This window comes from Microdochium trichocladiopsis (genome assembly GCF_020744255.1).
Source record: "Microdochium trichocladiopsis strain MPI-CAGE-CH-0230 chromosome Unknown B0I36scaffold_11, whole genome shotgun sequence".
Taxonomy (NCBI): Eukaryota; Fungi; Ascomycota; class Sordariomycetes; order Xylariales; family Microdochiaceae; genus Microdochium; species Microdochium trichocladiopsis.
Window position 1 is genome coordinate 1,951,650 of NW_025763554.1, and position 20,275 is coordinate 1,971,924.

The following is a 20,275-nucleotide window of genomic DNA, read 5'->3' on the forward strand; positions in this document are numbered from 1 at the left end:
GACATTTGCGTCGTATAACGACAACTATGTCGATTATGAGATGTTGAGGAGTGGCTCTAGGACATTGCCACACGGCATATTAATGGGATGTATTCCACCTTTATTAATAGCATCGGTTTATTTTTAGGAACCATAGTGAGACCTGAGTTGTACTATCTGTTTATGATGTTATCGATCCTCTCAATCTCACAATGCTGACCATCCAACTTGATCTTCACGCTGAGCATTGCGTTTCATCCTGTCTTTCTTCTCCGACGCTGGGAATGCTCCGATATTCAGTGGCAAGCTTCATTACGTAGATTTAGGACATTGGAAATGGATCACGATATAAGTATTGGACGCGTGGCTCCTTATGCAAGAGCCGAAATGTTTGAATCTTGCACATCACCTCTTGACATCAACAGTTTCATTACCAGAACCACGATTAAAAGACTATTATCAATTCATTATATACCCAACTTACGAAAATGAAGCTCACCATTGTCATGGCTGTTACTACGCTTGCATGGGCTTCTACCGCAGCACCGACCACTAGTGATCAGGTATGGTTAATCAAGCACTCCTAGCTTATGGATGCGTGGCTAATCAACGCATAGACTTTCACTCCCTCCGTGGAAGACTTGTTCCGGTCCCTCCAGCGCGGTCCAGAATCTCTGGCAGAGCTCCGCCCTAATGGAACTGTAGTGTCCTACGACCAGCACGGCAACATTCTTGACCATCGTGTAGCCTCCGAGGCTGCTGTACGCGAGTACAATGATAAAATCGCGATCATCCAAGACGTTTTCCGACAAGGCTTCGAAGATCCAGAGGTCCAGGCTGGTCGCGTGGACGATAGTCCTGCCTCGAATGTATACGAGCGCGTCGACGGAGAGCTCTTCACCCATCGCTTGGACTGCAACTCCTACCCCTGTGACGACAATGACGATTGCTGGCAAGTTGGCTGCAGTAATTGCAACCCCCTGCCGATCCACCCCCGGAGATGCAGGTTCCGTGGATAGTTTGGGGTTTCGATCGCTCAGGATCTGGTGGCCCCTTGAAACGCATCACCGAATGACGATTTCGAGGCTGGGTAGGACATGACATCGTTGTACCAAATGTACTAGAACACGGTCTTTGTAGACCAACACGTTCATTTTTCTCCCAAATCATTGTTGTGTATTCATCGCTCTGAATTACATAACAGTAGATATTTTTTGGAATGCGTACACCAGAATTCCCATTGACGATGGGCCGGTGGACAAAATGCTAGGAAATATTCCCAATTATTTACATGGTCGTTACATGCCGGGTTATTGCCAACCAGAAGTTACGCGAGTGGGCTATTAGCTTTAGCGAAGGGGTCATGATTATCAGCAAAATTTGGAGTCAGATGTTGTTTGGCGTGAAAGATTCATTCATAATTAGGGGCGTGAGGCCCTGCAGTGCCGGACTGTCTGCATATGTACCGTTAAACTGGCCAGTCGGGTAAGTCAAGAGCTGCCTACATCCCTCGAGATGAATTTGTGCCAAACCTGTTGAGGCCGACAGTGCAGGCCTTTACTCATTGTCTCTATGAACAGCCTTTTGCAGGGCATTGTCTTCTCACTTTCCATGTTGTTCTAATGTCATATTCCTAGGTGCGAGAAGGGGGAAGCCTAGCCGAAGACCTCGCGCCATAACGACAACTGCGAAGGCATGAGGGCGCTGCCACGTACACAATCAGAGAAACACTCGAGAGGGGCAAGTCTCGAATCGGCCCAACTCTTCCGGCTGCTCTCTTTAGGACCGGCCTCCCTGAGCCATTCCGACGGACTGCTGCGGGGCGCTACGGGGAAATGTGGGGGACATGCCTCCCGGTTCTGGGGTCCTCCCCGACGGGGGTGGGGGGAGTGGCACGCGCTTCACCAAATCGCACTCCCCACGATCGCAAAAGGTTCACGCCGCCAGGGGCACATAGCGACCAAGCTGCGGAAGGGACAAATGTGCAGTATTTGATATCCGTTGAAATATTCCAGAGAACCACATTGAAATTTCCTGCTCAAAGCGTGGGCTTGTTCGTACTTTCTTTTTCTTCCCTGGCAGTGTTGATACCCCAATACGTACACCTGCACAAATGGCACCCCTCAAGATCATTATCATTGGCGGCGGTCTGGCCGGGGCCTGCCTAGGCAATGGCCTCGTCAATCATTCATCTGGTCTCATCAACGTCACAGTCTACGAGCGCGATGCTGAGGGCGACGAGCGCGGTGGCTACCAGATTCGCCTCGGCGCATATGCCCTGGCAGGCCTCAGGGCATGTCTCACAACACAGCAGTTCAAAGATTTGCTGCCATATTTTGGTCGATCTGGGGGCGTCGTATCATCCGCGCCTTGCATCTTCAACCCGTCCGACCTGAAGGTCATGGTAGACCTCAGCAAAGCCCCGACCTATGAGAAAAGCGCGCCAATCGCGCGGATGCGACTTCGCGAGTATCTGCAGGAGCCCCTGCGCAAACACGACGCGATCCGGTATGGCAAGAAGTTTCTTCGCTACGAAAGCCTCGAAGGGGACGACACGGGCCACAGCAAGGTCAGAGTGCACTTTGCCGACGGCACACAAGAAGACTGCGATATTTTGATCTCGGCCGAGGGCAGCGGAAGTCGGATCAACAAACAGATTGGTCTGAACAACATCATTGACACCGTCACCAAAGATTTTGGCTCTTTGCTCGGAAAATGCCATCTTTCTTGGCCGGTCCTTCAGACCTTGCCGAAGCAGCTTCTCGAGAAGGGCACCATCTATACAGCCAACTCAAAGGCCATTGTCTTTGCCGCTGCATACCTGCCGCCAAGCTTGTCATCCTTCTCCCACCAAGGAAGCAATGCCGACCCCACCAAGCCCGAAAACTACGATGAGGAACAGGCGTCGCTCTTTCTCGGTGTGGGGTGGACGACAGGCCCTCCAAATGCGGATCTGCCACACATCAAAGACAAGAAGGGCCTCATGCGGCAGAAGCTCACCGACGCTGGCTTCCACCCGAGCTTCTTGAACCTAGTCGATGCGGTCGACGATGACAACCTGATCACAACCCCGACGCGGTCGGCCAAGACCGATACACCTGTAAACTGGAGACAGAAGATATTGGCAGACGCAGCCAAAGTAGTGGACAGGGATCTGGCAAACCCGAGAGTGTGGCTGATGGGAGACTCCATTCACGCGATGCTGCCATCGCGCGGCATGGGTGCCAACAATGCAATTCGAGATACTGCGGATGTACTAGGCCCATTGCTAGAGCTGGGCAAGCAGCACAAGTCCAGGAGCAACGTCACTGACGAGCAGGTTAGCACCCAGCTGGCTATTTTCGAGAACACGATGCTTCCCAGAGCGATGGCCTGGGTTAAGAAGAGCAAAGATCAAGAGGTACGTGCTAGTAATCCACGGTGGTAGAGACATCAAGTGCAGAGATGAAGTGCATGAAGCTGACGCTGTAGGTAGCTACCTGACTTGGAAAGCACCAAAGGCAAGATCATCATTGCTGTGCTCCGTGTTGGCATCTTTTTCCTGAGCGGCGCCGTAAAGATCCTGAAACTGTTTGGGTGGACTCCTAAAGATGATGCGCCGGAGCTAGCTTGAATAATCTGGGCAAACAAATCCCAGCCCAAAGTCAGGCGTCTCGCCAAATGCCGTTGTCGACCATTAATATGAAAAGTGCCGGAGATGTCCCTTACAGATAGTTCTCCTTTTCGCCGTGCTTAACACGTAGTAGAAACAAATGGGCTTCATCTCCCTATTCCAAACACCTATTTCATCGGATTGATGAAGAAGTGGCTGTCAGTCGTCTGCATGACGTCCAACTTCTGCCCAACCGTGACGACTAACTCCGCCCTTGGTACACAGAGCATGCCAAAGCTCGGCTTGAACTTCAGGCCCTCGTCGATTCGCCGATATTTGACCAGTTCGTCCCACGGCTGGCGGGGATTCTTGTCGGCAGTATCCGGGTCGACGTTTGGGACCTGGCATCTTAAGCAGCGTGACACCACGTCCAACTCGACAGCCTTCTTCTCCCTCTGATCATCGCCATCACCACCGTTCTCGGCCTCTCGGATGCGGAGAGTTTTCCAATTGTCCTCAGCCCAGGGCTCGTGACCGCTGATAATGATGTTTGGCCGGAACCTTTCAATGTCAACGGCGTGCTCACCACCACTCCGTAGCCGCCCGTTGAGCTCAGTTAGACTGGCCAGCGACGCGACCAGGACCGGCATCATGTCGGCGAACTTTGTCGCCTCTGTGCGGCCGAGCCGATCCGGCGCGCCACAGCCGCGAAGGACCCTCGGCGAGGGTCCCTTGTACAACAGTCGGGTTTCGACGCTGAGGAATTCCGAGATGGCTTGGGTCATGGTCGCAGGGTACTCCCAGCCGTCCGTCTTTTGCCCCCAGATAACGCCGGTGCGCAGCGTGGTGTTGGCCTCGAGCCACTCCGTGGTCGGGTGTGCGGGAATCGAGAGCTCCCACCCCTTGTTGCCCTCGATAGTAATGACGAGCGTATCACTGGCGAAGTCGACACGCGTCCGGATGAGCGTCATGCGGGGCTCGTCCCTGATTGTGAGGAAGTCGCGCTTCCCGGCAGAGACAAACATCCAGTTGCGGTCGAGGTCGAGCCCTGTCTTGAGCAGCGCAGCCGACTGGACCTGGACGCCACGGCATGACTTGATGGGGTATATCCGCAAATCGACAATGTCGTGGCTGGCCAGTGGCAGTTCCGCATCGGCCTTCTTCAAGTAGTACAGGACAGAGCTGGTGACGATGGCGATAATCGCTGCGAGGGCTACGCCCGGGGTTGTGGAAAGGTCCAGATGATCCATGACCACTGGTGACTGGATCTCACGATGGAGACAAGACGTATGCGGTTGGTGCTGGAATTGTGTTGTTGATGGTAAGGGCTGTATTTAGGTTTGCTGTCATGTCGTGGCCATGTGTGCGGGGTCATGTGTGTCATGTGTGTCATCACCAATCGCACTGGGCCAAGCCCAAACTCAAAATCTCTGCAGAAGCAGGTGACTTTGCAGCCACTATTACATTAAGCTTGACAAAATGATAGGGACCAGCAAAGAAGCCAGCCGTAAGACCTCCGCGAACATTGCATCTTTAGTCGCGGCTTTGTGAGTATCGAGTGTGCGAAAGCACCCCCAACCCGGTGGGCGTGTTTCGCATATCGACTACGGAGCCGATCAGCCGAGAGAAATGCGGGTTCGGAGAACACACACCAGCCGTTGGTGTACTGAGGGTACTACATCAATGAAAGTAGATTTCTCAGCCCTGCGGACTTGCAGCTGCGAAACTCTAATGCAGTATGTGACCCGAAGTGCCCGTGGGCTACAGGTTAAAGCGAGAAAGTGCTGTCTGTGCCGCCATTTCACGCGGCTCAAACATAGCAAACATGTGGATGCTAGCACGATCGCACTCCGTACTGAAAACGTAAGGAACAGTCAATGTACAGTATTGATTGAGTCCGTTTCTGCTGGTGGTCAAATTGGTGCAAAAAGGGGCCAGCTTGGTGCTGGACTTGTTTGGCTTGGACCTTCCGATAAGTGCTAACGCCTCACCGACCCTTGAAGACTTCGTGTAGTGCCCCGTGCTTGAACGAAGAGAAAGCTGAGGGGTTAGTCGTCGCGCATTCAACCTTCCCAATTAGGCAACTTTCACGGCCACAGTCTGCCCGACTGCGCCACCTAGGGGTCGAGAAATAGAGTTTGAACAGAGTTACCTTATCCAGTTGAGGTGTGGCGGTACTCGAGTTCGTTCAAGCACGAACTCCAGCCCGGGCGGCCGAGGAGGGTAGTCCTCCGAGGACGGGCTTGCCAGGTAGTGCGGGGGCTGGAGTTCGTGCTCCGTTTTCTATATAATTCCTTCTCGAGGTTTTATTTCGTTCAAGCACGAACCCTAGCCAAGGCGGCCGAGGAGGATAACCCTCCGAGGACGGGCTTGCCGGGCAGTGGCGGAGGCCAGGGTTCGTGCTCAAAGATAATTCAATACTCCTTCGTCCCTTGCTTGGCTGTCTGCTGTTCAAGCACGGGGCTCTCCAGCCCTCGCCGGACAGCAGCGGGGCCTCTAGTTACTAGTTCGGGAAGCCCGGTCCTCTGTCTGGTGCCACGAGATTAGTGGATCTGTACAGTTTCCACTTATACTATGCGTGGCTTCAAGCCAGAACTGGCGATTAGAACATTGCGCACATGATTCCTCGATTCTGCATCTTTCAGCTTGTCACAGGACATGCAGCTTGCCAGGGCGACGCCTTCGTCCGGGTCGAACGGGGCTATCATCCATGTCCGTACGGCCTGGTGATGGCGTCGAACGCGCCTGACACGGGGCCAGCCGAAGAATACCCCTGACTAGCGGCACCAAAGCACAAGCGTTATGCCAATTGAGGCGAGTAGCCGGCGCCAATGCAGGAGCCGGCTGTGTTCTAGACCCGGCAGCGGAGCTGATCAATAGATCGTCAACTAGGACGGTGCCAGCGGCCCCATCACAGCATGCCCCTGATGATGGTCTGATCTGAGGCCGAGTTCTGAAGCTGAAGAATATGCGCCCAAGCTGCGACCTCGTGACCAATCTCATCACGGAGGATGGCCTGTTGACCATATTCAGCTGAACATCGAAAGACGTCTTTGTTCCTGCCGCTGAAAACTACCCTCGTATATAATGTTCCAAGTCTCACCACCTATCGGGCAACTAATCAACACAACAACACATCAACTTCACCATCTTCCCTCTTGAGCTCCTTCATTCAAACCAACTTCATCATGCTTCAGATCACTCTCCTGATGGGCGGCCTCGCAGCCTTCGCCCAAGCCGCTGCTCTCCAGTCTATCCCAGCCGCTGCCCTGTTTTCCCGCGCACAAAGCCCGATCAACTGCGGTCCTTTTCCCGGTAAAGGTCCTAGCGAGGGTACTACCTACGTGTCGGCATCCGGCAAGAGCTACAAGATCCTCTGCAACGCCGAGAGGGGCGCTTACAGCGGCTGGTACTATGCCCAGGGCTCATTCCCCACCGCCGAGTCATGCATCGATGCCTGTGCAGCCGGCGCGGTCCAAGGATGTGTCTATGCCTCCTGGAACAATCAGGGTGCTTATTGCGCCCTGGCAACCAATGTCGACCTGACTGGGAATGGTTATGAATACAACACAATAGGCGGCACGTATATCAAGACTCTCAACTGCAAGGACGGATCCAGTGACAACACTGTCTGGACTACACCCGCCGGAAAATACCAGATCCTGTGCAACTACCAGTACGGCGGCACCACCTTGGGTGCCTCAAAGCGCGCCGAGACGTTTGAGCAGTGTGTCGGTTTCTGCGACAGCACCAACGGCTGTGTGGACGTCGTGTACAGCGAGGCCAAGTACTGCTGGCTCAAGAGTTCAAAGACAAACGGTTACAAGAGCCCGGGCTGGTACACCGCCATCAAAGTGCCCGACAACTTCCAACCTGCCAAGCCTGACGATGTTACACCTGTGAGCAGCAGCCAAATTGGCGCCATCAACTGCTTCGACAACTCAGCCGATGGTACTACCTTCAAGGCTGCCTCCGGCAACTCCTACGACATTGCCTGCAACTACCAGTACGATGGTGATACTATTGACAGCATTTACACTCGCACTTTCGAGGACTGCGCCAACCTTTGCGACACTACTGATGGCTGCATCGACGCTGTGTGGAGCAAGGCCAACTACTGCTGGATGAAGTCTTCCAAGACTGGCACCGGATACAAGTCGCCTAATTGGTTCAGCGCTATCAGGAAGTAATCACTTCTTGAAGTCGTCGACACACTTTTCGAAACAGGTTTACCCTCTTGACAATGCTCCCGATCCCTTGCATGTAGTCATGAGCAGCTTATGAGCGACTAGTCATAGAATACTATAGCGAGGTTAGCCGTGGTCAACCGCTATGATCCTGAATGAATTTATTCGTCTCTGATACCTTTCGATTATACCCGTGCACTTTACGTGGTCTGTAGCAAAAACAGGTGGTAATGAAAATCTTACTTACGTTTTGCGGTGATGTCAATTGCTGCACTTGTCGACTGCGCGCTTGTCTTTTCAACGCCGTAAGGTCTAAGGCCATTGGAATCCCAGGTATCCATTATTGCATTTCACTGGCGATTCCTAAATACCGTTGAACGGAGGCCGGGAACTCGCTGATCGAGTCTGTCATAACATAGCGGAGGATAGGTAGAAATAGGCGCTCCGTGCCCGTATGCATAGCGGCTAGCCGCAGTGGTTTTTCCTGAAGATAGAGTACAGAGCTCTTGATTGTCTGATGTGATATACATTGCGAGAACAGATAAGAAGACGGAAGTGATAGTAAGAAAGTATTACACCTGTGATCCTAGGTCTTCAACGAGACCTATATATAAATGCTGGATCATTGGAGTCCCTAATATGCGGCTCGACCAGAAGCCTGTGGAAGGCCTTCTGCAGCCCTCCTGCACCAGGCCCCCAGCGAGAACTGGACCTCCTGTCGATTTCAGCCCAGCATATTGTCTCAATTCCCCAAAATGGAAACGGGCAAGCTCTTTCGTCCCATGCAGATGATCCACCGCTGGCGCAATCGTGGCATGGGAAGCGCCTGATCAACCGCGACATGAGTCATATCTGGCCACATGAGGAAGTATATCGGAGCGGTGACCCAGAAGTTTGATGACGAGCTGACGGCCGCTGATGATGAGTCCGTACAATTGAGAACGTGATAGGCTGTAGATACAAATTTGGTTTTTGCGCGGCGGGGAGCTCATTCGAATTAGGGGGTAGCGGAGCATAGTACGTAGAAGAGCTGAGATGAGAATGGCCTGATCTTGCATGAGGATGAAGTCAAAGAGGAGGGAGACGAAGTCCAATGTACAAGAAGCTGGCGTGGATGGGAGCTGCCTCATATATACTCGGCGGGACGAAGTTAGGCGTAGGTACTAAAGCGGCACCCACGCTAAGCCTGTTTAAGATGCCGCTAAACCCTGCGGGTACAACAGCACGTTCTCGCTTACACAAAGAAAACTGACCATTGTCTCAAAGAGATCTGTCACGTTAATGAGTTCATTCACGTTGGAGTGGCGCAGCACCAAGCACTGATTCGATCTTCCGCAACGCGCCTTCAGCGGCTTCAAGAGACCATTATAAAAGTAACATGACGTTGGCAGCTAGGCATTCCACCTTACGGTAGGTCACAGCATGATCATGCCTAGTGGGCCAGCACAATAGGTAAATTCCGGTGTGTATCGCAAATCGTACTGAAATAATAAGCCATATCCTGAATGGCAGGCTCGATCCACGCTGTTTCGCCTGAGATTCAAATCTCAATTCCCGGGTTTGGACACGGAGTGATGTCAGCAGAGCACAGAGCGAGTTGTGATAGGTCTGTCGAAGGACGTGGCTTACAGGGATCGTGGCAACAAGCGGCGTATCTGAGATCGATTTGCCTCGAGCTGACACGTTTACATGCTCGTTCTCGTATACGAAGTTGAGATTCCACGAGCGTCACTAGCCAAATGTAGCAGGAGCCTATCAGTAAACCAAAAAGGTCGTCGATGGAGAGTGCGGCCGCGGCCGAGGCAGGAACATGGGAACATAGGACTGGATTAACGGGTGGAAGACCCTGGTACGTTGCAGTATCTGACTCCCAGTACAGCAAATGGGCATGGTGCGCCGGTTAAGCGGCTCATATAGTGGGTGACGCTGGCTGGGGCTGTCAGCAGTGAGCGCGCCCGCAACTGTCCTGTGCTCACGCCAGAGGTGACGGGCAAGCAGCACACACGTTACATCGTTCAGCCTCAGCCTCATACCAGCTTTGCGGCTTTCCCCAGGGCCAGTCACAGCTCCCCTAGGACTCGTTGCGCCTTGGCAGGCACCAAGCTCGGCTGATCGCTCGCTGACATCGGACGGGGTTCATTGCATATCCGCATGAGGCTTGCAAGCCTTGCATACGAGCAACTGCCGACGGCTGGTTTCGGTTGCATTAATATCGATCCCACGTTCCATGATATTTGAGAGGTTGTGAGAGCGCTTAACGGTGATTGGCAAGTGGCATGACTAGACTGAAGCCGAGCTGCAACACGACGATCAGAGCTTGGATAGTAAGAGGCCGCAGTGACATCGACAGGCATTGTCTTGTTCACTTGGCCTCAATGGTGGCTCACACACACACACACACACACACACACATTTGTCGGGCTGCGCACAATAGCTGCGCAGCGAACACTGAGGCAACATGCGTCTATAGCACGACGAGGCATTGGGAAATATTGCTATAAGAACAACGAGAATTCCGTAAACTGGAGTCCTTGTCCTCTACCCATCATCAACTCAGAGCTTCAATTCATTCTCTCCCGCCTCTACTCTCACATCAACTCCCACGAATTTTCGATAACTACTCCATTTTGACCATGGTTGCTACCAAGCTTGCCCTCGGCGCTGTCATGGCTGCCTTGACTACCACAGGCTCTGCTGGCAGTCTCAAGATCAAGAACCACTGCAGCGGAACCGTCAACATCGTCATCTCGCACAACGGTGGCTGTGACTATGGGCAGAGCAAGAAGTGCATCCGCGACGGTGGCAAGCCTTACCAGATCAAGAGCAATGGCAGCACCAGCTTCGCCTGGATCGGCGACGGCAAGGGCGCCAGCCTCAAGATCTCGAAGAGCGACCCCAAGAAGATCTTGCAGTACGAGTACGCCCTTGTCAAGTCTGGCGACTACAAGGGGCTTTACTGGGACCTCAGCGACCTAGACGGCTCCGGCAACGGCCTTGTCGGCACCCCGTTCCGCGGCGACAACGTCCACGTCAAGCCGTCTGGCAATGGCGCTGGCAAGGGCACCTGCGTTCCGATCAAGTGCGCCGCCAACAAGGTCTGCCTCGACAGCTACCAGCACCCCGACGACCCCAACACCAAGTGGTGCCCTGTCGACACCGGCGACATCTGGATTGCCCTATGCCAGCCCAACAGCCAGTTCAACTCGCGCGACCTGAACGACGAGGACATTGAGATTGTCGACACTACTCCTCCTCAAGAGGGCGAGGCGCCGGTTGACGACTCCGCCGCCCCCGTCATGCCCAAGATTGTTCTGGACTACTTCCTCCACCACACCGAGGAGCCCAGCTCGCCTGCCGCCGCGAAGGTCAGCCGCGCCTACTACGCTTAGGAGCGTGCCATAGCATGAACACCAGAGAGCTCAATATTTGCAACCAGCACCCTTCTAGTCGTTGCCACATATCGTCTCGATCATTTCTTAGATACACGCTCGTTGGGTCTTACTCCTTTCGCTCCTGTATATATGTTTTCTTCTCAAAGTGGAGGGAGAATTTTTATCAACCATAGAGGTAGAAACTTTTGCATCATTTTGAGGCCTTTCAATCAAGCCAGACGTTGTTAGAAAATCCCGCCTATAGATTATCCAGAGATTTACGCAAACCACGAGTAACCCGCGCACATTAGTGACCTGCCTACTTTACCGTTATTTCCGTATAGTCTATGTTTCTTCCATGTTCTCTTTTAGACATTATGATGCTCGACGTGAGAACCATGGCCATTTCGGCCGGCTTGACCTCCAACGGGTACAAGGGCACACCAAGACAAACCGCATGGGTCAAGCACTACCAGCCAGGCTGGTCCTGCCGGCACTGAGAACCATGATCTCCGACATGGACATCAACGTCGTCGTGTCACATCGGGCCTGCACGCATCTGGGCCCAAAGACGGACTAATCGTCTACTCCACGCCCAAGACGCACAGCGAGGACCCCCCGATGACATTTGAGCGCTGCAGCCAATCCGAGTTCGCCGCTATTTTCTTGGCGCGCCAGCTCTTCAAACTCGACTCTAACTTTACCGTTGTGTCGATGCACTCTGGCTCCGCGAGGACATATTTCGCACCTCGAGCGACGTTGCGGCCACGTTCCTAAATTGGCGTGTTGATATTATTTTCCGACGACTCGAAACACCTTCCGGGTCTTTGTCTCGAGTCAAACTCCTTGACGGCTAACCATTGGGTGAAGAGAGAGACATGACGAAAAAGTCCCCTTGGAAAAACTTGTCTAGTGCAAGAGAACAAACTTTGCAGCTCGGACACGGGTCGAAAGTCAAATGAAGTTAGCCCAAGCAGCGTAGCACACCCTAAATTAGCAAGTGAGGTCATATCAGCTTCAGTAGCCGGATCGCCCTTCCATCATGGTGCTCCCGCGTCGTGCGGCATTTCTGTAGTAAGCTAGGATACCTAGCGTCGCGGTCCACTTATAGCCGCCGCTACGCTTTGAGAGCTTTACGTCACTATAAAAATCTAGTGAGGAAGAGTCTCCACCTTGATAAAAACACAAGGACAAACATTAACCCGGAAGTGGCGGCGCTATAGACTGCCGCGGTAGTTTTACTTGTCTAAGCGTGGATCAAGTCGTCATCATTGATCACGACCAGGCTTGGAGTAGTTGCAATATATAAATGGGACCGGCTTCGCTGAAGTCGAGAGCCGCTATCATAGTAACTTTGTCCAAAAACAGAACAATCAAACGCAACCACCATGCCCGTCCTTCCCAGTCCGGATGCTGTCCCTTTTGAGCAGGATATCAAGAATCGACATTTAATCTATGACTACGACGTGCCTGGAGCACAGACGGACAGCGGCAAGGACGAGAAATGGCGGTACGAGATGTGGTTCCACAGCGAAGACCGCATCGTTTACGCCATCCACGGTGGGCCGATGGCCGGCCGCTACAACTACCAGACGGCCTCCTACCAGTGTGTGCGTCCGGGCGAGATCTGGCAGTGCAACTGGCTCGAGGAGACGGGCACCATCTGCTCTCTCGTCTATGATATCCCCAACAGGAAAGTGACGACACTCTTGGGGTTCTCCAAAGGCCACTGGACGCAGGCTGAAGCTGCGCATGGTGATAAGCGGAATAAGGAGGACTTTGAACGGTGGCGGCAGCTGGCCAAGGTCGGCATTCAGACAGACAGACACATGTTGGCAGAGCAGGCTAGCATCGTCGAGGACTTTCGTGGCGCTGGCGAGTTGAAGGACATTGACGTATCATGGCCGACCATTTAGGCAGGCGGGGACGACAGGAGGGGCCCGAGGTCCAAATAATATCAATCGCGGCTCACATTAATACTAATCGGATTCTCTTGGACAACACATATAGAGGGCGAAAAGACTTCCGCGGCCGGCGGTCTCACAATAGAACCACTGAGATTTGATAGAATGTCTGGTTTGAAATAGACGATTCTGATGCGAGCATACTACTAGCATACTGCATGCTTGATGATACCTGCTCGATCTCACCAACCATCTAGATACGTTCGTGTCAGACCCCAGGGCCTTGAGACTTCTTTCAACGAGCCTACCTAGACATGTCGTCGCTTAGCCCATAGACTCAGGTATTCTCTCCCCTGCAGCCGATACGTATCATCCTCGACATAAAACCCGCCCTGGCTCTATGTCTGCAATACTAAGTTCTTCCCGTGGGACCCGTCCGCATACGGCGGCCACAAGGGCATGCCGTCCCCATTCGGATCGCCGCAATTCACAAAGTTGATCCACATGCCGCTCATGTCATCGCTTAGCGCCCGATATTCCGGCCACGGCCCCACGCCATTGGGGTTGTTGAACACGAACGCGAGCTCGGTCGCGTGCGCCACGCCCTCGTAGCCAAAGTTGAGCCCCGCAGGCGTCACAGTGCCATTGGCGGACGTTGAGGCAGGGCGATATCCGCGGGTGTTAAAGCGGTACACGAAGGTGCCGTTGGGGTTGTGCTGCGCGTAGCTCCGCGCCTCGGCTAGTCGTGGCCCGTGGTAGAAGATGTCGCCCACGATGGCCGCCACGCGCTTGAACTGCTTACCGCGGCCCATATCTTCAAACGTCTCGAGCCCTGTGTTGAACGGGATTCCCTGGGCCGGATCGTTTGGGTATAGCTGCATAATGCGGTCGACTACAGACGCCGGGTAGCCAAAGCCCACCCCCGTTTCGAGGTACGTGCGCAGCTCGGCGTCAGTGTTGATCCCACTGATCGCATTGTCGGTACCTTCATCCGAGTTGGTGCCGTAGATGTGTGGCAGGTGAGCGAACTTGCCTTGGGCGTAGAGTGTTGTGGGAAATTGGGGCATGATATCGCCGTCCACGGTCGGGTACCAACCCGGCCCTAGGTACAGCTCGGGATTAATCAGCGGATATAGTTCATCGTAGGGGACAGTACGCAGGCAGGCCAGACTGTCGATAGCCTCGGTGCAATTAACAGCTGCCACGATCTTGTTGTAGGTAGGCTGGTACCAGTCGGATCCGTTGTACTAGGCCGTAGAGGCGCCGCCGCTTTCCTGGATCGAGCCGTGGAACAGCCCATCGGTGCGGCCGCCGTAGCTGAGCAGCAGCTGGCCGACAGCGAATGACCCTGACGACTCGCCCCAGATAGTCACGCGGTTCAGGTCGCCCCCAAAGGACGCAATGTTCTCCTAGATCCACGCCAGCGCCTGCCGCATATCGCGCAACGCAAGGTTGGTCTGCCCACTACCCTGCACCTCAATGCTGTACATGTTACCCCATCCGCCCTTGCGGTAGTTGATGCTAGTAGCCAGGATGGGCTTGCCCATTACCACGGACCGCTGCACGATATAAGACAGGTTGTAGTTAGGCAGCCCGGTAGTTCCGTAGTAGTAGCTGCCGCCGTGGATCCAGACTGCCACCGGCAGCAACGCCCTGTCCGAAGCTTGCTTGGTCGGCCTCACAACATTAATGCTAAGGCAGTTCTCGCTCATCCCATACACAGCGTCGGAGGGACTGGGATCGGGACAAGCATTGCTGTAGTTCTTAGCGGTGCGGACGCCACTCCAGCTCGTGTTGAGTGCTCGCGGCACGCGGAAGCGGTTCTCACCGCCGGTATCCTGGGCGTAGGGCATGCCCAGGAAGGCGTCCTGGTGGAAGCCCGACAGGCTGACACCGGCATAGGTCCCATTGCGCACCGTCACCGTGGGATCGCAGGGTGCTGAGCTGGCGAGGACCGCCAGTCCTATAGCTGCATTGAAGGGGGAACGCATTCTGTCGATTGATGAGGAAAGCAGCTGCAGCCGCTTCGCATGTCATCAAATGAGGGGTTGCTGGACACCTTATGACCACTTCCGAAATGCCCCTGCTATCTGCGGTTTTTCTCCGACCATGGTTACTCCTCCGATAGCGCAGGTGGAGACGAAATGACGAGGTCACATCGGGGTTCCCCCATTGGGTACAATCGACACCTCTGTCCACGCCGATCCTCGGCTATAGACGTCGACCTTGGGGACGTTGAGAATGAAAAGATTATTTTCGACAGCATTGTGCTGCCATGTCAACCAAGGCAGCCATAAATTTGCCTGGGATCAATTGCAAATGGTGCCTGTTGCCCAGAGCCACGTGCAAGTCATGCCGGTGATTGGTACGTGTGCCGCACTGATGTAATGCTTTGCTCAGAAACGCAAGCTTATTGGACGGTATGCTTAGGCGGGTCGTTGCATTGCAGGCGGAGCAAAGTGGAGTCACATATCGAGAGCATCCCTTATCAATCCCGGTCCCAATGCTGATGCCTAGAAGGATCACCATCAACGCAAATGCATGCATACATACATACATAAACAGACCCGCCCCAAGCAATGAGCAAGAAGACGTGGAAAGAACTGTACCCACGCCTTCACCATCAATAGCGGAAATCACGCAGCTTCAGTGTCCGAGTACAGTACCAAGAACTACGACAATGACCACCGTCCCTGCTAGCAGCCCGCCCTATACGGGTCCCTCCGTCGGCACCATGCTACAAAATCATACGCTTGCCAGGGAGATCATCGCGCGTAACAACGATCCGTGCCCTATACTCGACAATGACGAGTTGAAATTACTCGGTGCATTCGTCGCTAATCCCGCCATTGCGCAAACCACTGCCAAAGACATCAGAAGCATTAATATCCGCGACAAGGAGCAGGTAGATGCATCTGGCAGTCTGGTTCTTTACCTGATGTATCTACACGTGTCTGCGGGAGAGGGCTTGACCCCCCAAGAGACTGGGGTACTCAAGGATTGGTTTTCTCAACAAGAGCTTGCCTAGAAGCAAGGGAGTTTTGTGATATACCTAGGTAGTCTCTGGGTGAGGCGGTACTGCGAGACCAACAAGCAATCCCGACGTCAAGTTAGCATGTCGCACAGAAGCGACATCAGCTTAGCCACGCTGGCAGACTGGCCCAGGGTCAAGTTGGCGTACAATTTGCCACGTCCTGTCTGTGCTCACTGACATAGCCATCACCTACTGCCCGTTTTCCTTCTTCAACTGCTGCCCATGTGAATGAGCATCCGATACTATGTACCTCTTTGGAATTATCAAGTGCGGCAATCGTCAGCGAATGAAAAATTTCCAGCCCCACAAAGACCACGATCTCCCCAATTTGACGCCTTTATCAGCATGAAACAACGCGTTCGAACCATCTTCCCGCTTCTCCAACGTGGTCTAGCCTAAGCCGGAATCGCATACAGCGACTGCAAGTTGCCCAGCCGGTCGCATGCTGCATACTTCCACCAGTCACTGTGTCGCCAGTACCCAACGCTTCGCAGCCCCCAAAGGATGACCGGGGGTGCCGGTGGGAATGCCCGGTGGAGGCCACCCTCGTACGCCACGTCGTGGTTGGTGAGCACACAGAGGCCGCCGCTCAGCATCCCGACCTTCGCCATTGTCTCCTTGCCGACATGCGCAAACCGCGCCATCAGGTTCTGCAGCCTCTCCTCGCCGAATCGCCGCAGGCCCATGAGCGTCGTGATCTCATCCCGCAGGTGATCGAAAAGGTCCTTCCCGAAGCCGTCGACGAGCTTCTGGACCTTGGCCCCATCGTAAGCTTCCTGGTCGATTAGGCAGGCCTTGATGTAAGTGTGCAGCGCCTCGACACCCTTTTCGAAGATTTGGTGCTGCTCAATGTTGGCGTCCATGATGCCCTTCTCGCCAGCCATGGTTTCGAGGATAGGGAAGATGTGCGACTCCTCCGAGCTGTGGTGAGCGTGCACCAGGTTGTACCATTGCTCGACGTAATTCAGGAACGTCTTCTCATCCTTGGGCTTGATGTGAGGTGCCTGCAGGTAGATAGAGTTCAAGCCCCGGATCTGGTTGTTGCCCCAAAGTCAGCAATCGATCGTAGCTAGTCGGAACCATGGTAGTTCATACGATGCAGTTATGCACATTCACCATCTCGGTGCTGAGCTGCGTGACTTCGTCATCCTGTCAACAGTTTTGTCAGCTGGGCTTCCCAAGGGGAAAGGATCGGCAGGAACGGGTCTAGCGCACAATCTCGCCCTCGGGGATCCGCGCCTTAGGGCTGGGAATCAAGTTGTAGGGATGGTCTGCGTAAACAGGCGCCATCCGTTCGATGGAGTCGTGGGATTGTGTATTGATTCAGACTTGCGCGGCGACGCCGTGTTTGCAGGCAACAGACTGATCAATGGAACGATGGTCGAATTCGGCTGGTGGCAGAATCACTCGATGATGGGCAGCTTCAGGAGCATTATACGCTTTGCTAAAATAGTTCATGGCGAGGTGAAGTAGTGCCAAGAGCCAGATCCCGATCTGGGCAAAGGATGGCCAAGAGAACGTCCTTGGGTGTTCAAATAGCGTAGGGCTTATCTAGACAACTTCCTTGGCACGATGCGTGACCTCACACACCCTGAGATCGCCCCGTCATTGGTGGGCACGGCGCAGACATGTAAGCTGAAGATGCACGCCTGTGTCATTACTAACAGGCTCTCTATGTGGTTGGTAGGTAGTATTGGGCATGGTATCTAGCTACGCTATCGGATAATAGATCTGACGTCACATCCTTTCCAAGTTCCTGAAAAGCTGAGCGCTATCGCATAGGGTCAAATGATGGCATAGCCAGCAATGCATCGAGAAGGCTAGAGCAGCCGTGGCGGAAGCAGAGATTCCCCTTCTTTCCTTTTTCATCTCCAAGTTTGTAGTAAATCAAACCTGGAGCTAGTATATATGATTTGGATCAGTCGTCTGATTTGGCTTCGGCAGCTCTGCTGGAATGTTACGAAACGTCTATTTGAATTAGTGAAGAGCTCGAAAGTGAGCATAACGTACAGCGTGAATATGTGAATAAACATCGCATTGATATTAGCTATATTAACAGCAGTTTCAAGGGCAGTTTTGAAGAAACCCAAGCGACCAAAATTGACACGAGCATTGATCAGAGGGAAGAGGTAGATCTCACCAGCGTTGGTTGAAGCACTCAGTACTTGTATGCGAACTGAGTGAGTCCAAAGACTGAGGCCTTTGTCATTTTGATAAGAAGAAGGATAAGTAGAAGTGTCGAGATCTCCGACAGTACGGCTCCTATAGCTACTGCAAGCAGGAACAGGGTAGAGGAGGTGGTTCGATGCAGGCCTGCTGTTGAGGGTATGTTGAGAATAAAGGAAGAGTGAACTTCTGCTAGATCCTTTGCGGCACAGCATCTAATGAATCCACGTGTAGACCGCCTACAGATAAACAGTGGAAATGTCGCCAGTATCCATATCGCACGGATTAACAATACCTCTATAGAGTGCCAGTGGCTACATAGAGTGCGTCGAGTGTCGGACTTCCCCGAATGACCCAGACACAGCTGAACAGCTGCAAGCCTCACCAAGCATAAGCAGCCATGCAAGGTTGAACTGCATAATAGCCAATTAGACAGTTCGTGAACCCCTGCTTGATGTAAGCATTATCGTGTGATTGGTGCTACTCACGCAGAGCTTCAGCTCAGTATTTGCCGCCACGAATTCCCAAAGCAGCTACACGTTACAACGGTTTTGCGGGGTCACCCAAGCATGGATAGTAACACAACGCGCTGGCACTTCTATATATCTGGGAAGCTCTCCATGGGTATCGCAGGGAAACGGCATCTCTCAAACATCAACACCAGCAATCCATATATTTCCAGTCTATCACGATAATACGCAGTACAATGCTCTTCCTGGTGTGGCTATGGTCGTTGGCACTGCCGATCTGCGTTGGTGCTTCTCCCGACACGAAGACCCGGACTATCTGCTTCACCAAGCGGGTAAGTCCATCGCCGACCACGCCCATTAGCACCAACAACATTGTCAAAACAACGACGTACAAGCGCGTCGTCACAATCACCACGACACCCGCCGTCACTATCACGCCCAAACCAATCACAAGGACGACCAAGGTTATCTCGAAAACCACCGTCTTTTCAGGGAAACCGCAGTCCACCGTGTCTTTCACTACCACCGTGGTCGTCCCCTCCACCGCCGTGACCACTCTGCCGCTCGAAACTCTAACGGTCGAGACCACCACCACCATAACCAGCACGAGAACGGTGCAGTCCGAGACGACCGTGGGTCTGCCCTCGGGCTTCCAGCCCGTGCGCAGCACACTCCCGAGCGCCGCTGCCAAGAAGAAGAGGTGTCTCCCAGCCAAGCCCGGGCCCAAGCCAGGGCCTGCGCTCTGTCCTCTCCAGAACAAACCTCCGCCCCCAAGCTGGCCAGGCGCCGTTACCTGTGTCGGTGTGATACAGCAGTACACCACCAGCACCGTGACACGCACAGCGCAACGGACAACAACACACAGGGCCCCAACGCCGACGATCACAACCACATCGACCATTGTGCTGACTTCGACATCTATCCTGACGACCCCAGACGCAGCCACGACCGTCACTGCCACCTCAGTCATCATCTTCACCAGCACGAGCGCGCCAGTGACTACCACAACCACGACCACCACGGAGACAGTAACTGCCACAGTCTACGCCGCGACAGCCTACGCGCAATGCACCTCGGGCTCTACCAACTTCGCAGCCACCCTCAGCGGCCACGCCATCGACGCCAGTACCGATGCCTACGGGGAAGGTCTGAGGCCCTTCACCACGTCTGACAACTCGCGCGAGGACTGCTGCGAGTCCTGCGCCGCTAACCCAGTATGCGTGGGCTCAGCCTTCTACGGCGGCTTCAACGCAGGGCAACGCTGCTACAACTTCGTGGCCCCAGGCGGAGCGACTTGTGGCACTGGATCCGGACAACAGTACACCTTGGGTGTCTACCGGGATAGCGCGGGACCGGGACAGGGTTACTCTATTTCTAATGGGCCTTGTGGTGCTTATAGGGTAAATGAGGGTCCGTTTGGAGCGGCCGCCGCCGTCGTCTAGAGGACCATGTTGCATCCAATCTACACACTGGCTTGCGAGATGCGGCTGCTGGCGCCACAGACAGATCATGGGGTGCGGCACCGGCAGGAGGGAGTCGCTCAGAGCAAGCGAGAGTGCGACACATGTTCCG

At 53.8% G+C, this 20,275-nt stretch overlaps 9 protein-coding genes across 9 annotated transcripts; 6 read left to right on the plus strand and 3 right to left on the minus strand.

The window, feature by feature from the left end:
* Positions 1 to 467: 467 nt before the first annotated feature.
* Positions 468 to 3,592, plus strand: B0I36DRAFT_354863 (uncharacterized protein; the record flags this gene model as incomplete). Its single annotated transcript, XM_046157354.1, has 4 exons — positions 468 to 542; positions 597 to 945; positions 1,995 to 3,379; positions 3,455 to 3,592. 4 exons carry the CDS (start codon positions 468 to 470, stop codon positions 3,590 to 3,592), a joined length of 1,947 nt encoding a protein of 648 aa, XP_046006870.1.
* A 167-nt stretch (positions 3,593 to 3,759) lies between these two features.
* Positions 3,760 to 4,821, minus strand: B0I36DRAFT_368611 (uncharacterized protein; the record flags this gene model as incomplete). The annotated part of the gene is made up of 1 exon (XM_046159648.1): positions 3,760 to 4,821. The coding sequence occupies one exon, from the start codon at positions 4,819 to 4,821 to the stop codon at positions 3,760 to 3,762; it is 1,062 nt and encodes a 353-aa protein (XP_046006871.1).
* A 1,938-nt stretch (positions 4,822 to 6,759) lies between these two features.
* On the plus strand, positions 6,760 to 7,761 carry B0I36DRAFT_354865 (uncharacterized protein; the record flags this gene model as incomplete). Its single annotated transcript, XM_046157355.1, has 1 exon — positions 6,760 to 7,761. One exon carries the CDS (start codon positions 6,760 to 6,762, stop codon positions 7,759 to 7,761), a length of 1,002 nt encoding a protein of 333 aa, XP_046006872.1.
* A 2,630-nt stretch (positions 7,762 to 10,391) lies between these two features.
* B0I36DRAFT_368613 (uncharacterized protein) lies at positions 10,392 to 11,147 on the plus strand (the record flags this gene model as incomplete). Its single annotated transcript, XM_046159649.1, has 1 exon — positions 10,392 to 11,147. One exon carries the CDS (start codon positions 10,392 to 10,394, stop codon positions 11,145 to 11,147), a length of 756 nt encoding a protein of 251 aa, XP_046006873.1.
* Positions 11,148 to 12,502: 1,355 nt separating this feature from the next.
* B0I36DRAFT_336268 (Calycin-like protein) lies at positions 12,503 to 13,060 on the plus strand. The gene has a single exon (XM_046155587.1). The coding sequence runs from the start codon at positions 12,518 to 12,520 to the stop codon at positions 13,043 to 13,045; it is 528 nt and encodes a 175-aa protein (XP_046006874.1). The 5' UTR covers positions 12,503 to 12,517; the 3' UTR covers positions 13,046 to 13,060.
* A 68-nt stretch (positions 13,061 to 13,128) lies between these two features.
* On the minus strand, positions 13,129 to 15,078 carry B0I36DRAFT_388780 (Alpha/Beta hydrolase protein). The gene is made up of 3 exons (XM_046161268.1): positions 14,509 to 15,078; positions 14,282 to 14,442; positions 13,129 to 14,203 (listed from the first exon to the last, which is right to left on the minus strand). The coding sequence occupies exons 1-3, from the start codon at positions 15,022 to 15,024 to the stop codon at positions 13,432 to 13,434; spliced, it is 1,449 nt and encodes a 482-aa protein (XP_046006875.1). The 5' UTR covers positions 15,025 to 15,078; the 3' UTR covers positions 13,129 to 13,431.
* A 498-nt stretch (positions 15,079 to 15,576) lies between these two features.
* Positions 15,577 to 16,396, plus strand: B0I36DRAFT_336271 (uncharacterized protein). The gene has a single exon (XM_046155589.1). It carries the CDS (start codon positions 15,714 to 15,716, stop codon positions 16,059 to 16,061), a length of 348 nt encoding a protein of 115 aa, XP_046006876.1. The 5' UTR covers positions 15,577 to 15,713; the 3' UTR covers positions 16,062 to 16,396.
* Positions 16,397 to 16,462: 66 nt separating this feature from the next.
* Positions 16,463 to 17,357, minus strand: B0I36DRAFT_368616 (hemerythrin HHE cation binding domain-containing protein; the record flags this gene model as incomplete). Its single annotated transcript, XM_046159650.1, has 3 exons — positions 16,463 to 17,101; positions 17,163 to 17,216; positions 17,283 to 17,357. The coding sequence occupies 3 exons, from the start codon at positions 17,355 to 17,357 to the stop codon at positions 16,463 to 16,465; spliced, it is 768 nt and encodes a 255-aa protein (XP_046006877.1).
* Positions 17,358 to 18,939: 1,582 nt separating this feature from the next.
* Positions 18,940 to 20,145, plus strand: B0I36DRAFT_368617 (uncharacterized protein; the record flags this gene model as incomplete). The annotated part of the gene is made up of 1 exon (XM_046159651.1): positions 18,940 to 20,145. One exon carries the CDS (start codon positions 18,940 to 18,942, stop codon positions 20,143 to 20,145), a length of 1,206 nt encoding a protein of 401 aa, XP_046006878.1.
* Positions 20,146 to 20,275: the final 130 nt, after the last annotated feature.

Bases quoted from the DNA above. Each gene is read 5' to 3' on its own strand.
- B0I36DRAFT_336268 (XM_046155587.1), top strand. From the start codon at position 12,518: ATGCCCGTCCTTCCCAGTCCGGATGCTGTCCCTTTTGAGCAGGATATC.
- B0I36DRAFT_388780 (XM_046161268.1), bottom strand. From the start codon at position 15,024: ATGCGTTCCCCCTTCAATGCAGCTATAGGACTGGCGGTCCTCGCCAGC. The intron at 14,443-14,508 runs GTGCAGGGTAGT...GCGTGGATCTAG, and splicing joins GTAACATGTACAGCATTGAG to GAGAACATTGCGTCCTTTGG. The intron at 14,204-14,281 runs GTACAACGGATC...GGCTATCGACAG, and splicing joins GGCGGCGCCTCTACGGCCTA to TCTGGCCTGCCTGCGTACTG.
- B0I36DRAFT_336271 (XM_046155589.1), top strand. From the start codon at position 15,714: ATGACCACCGTCCCTGCTAGCAGCCCGCCCTATACGGGTCCCTCCGTC.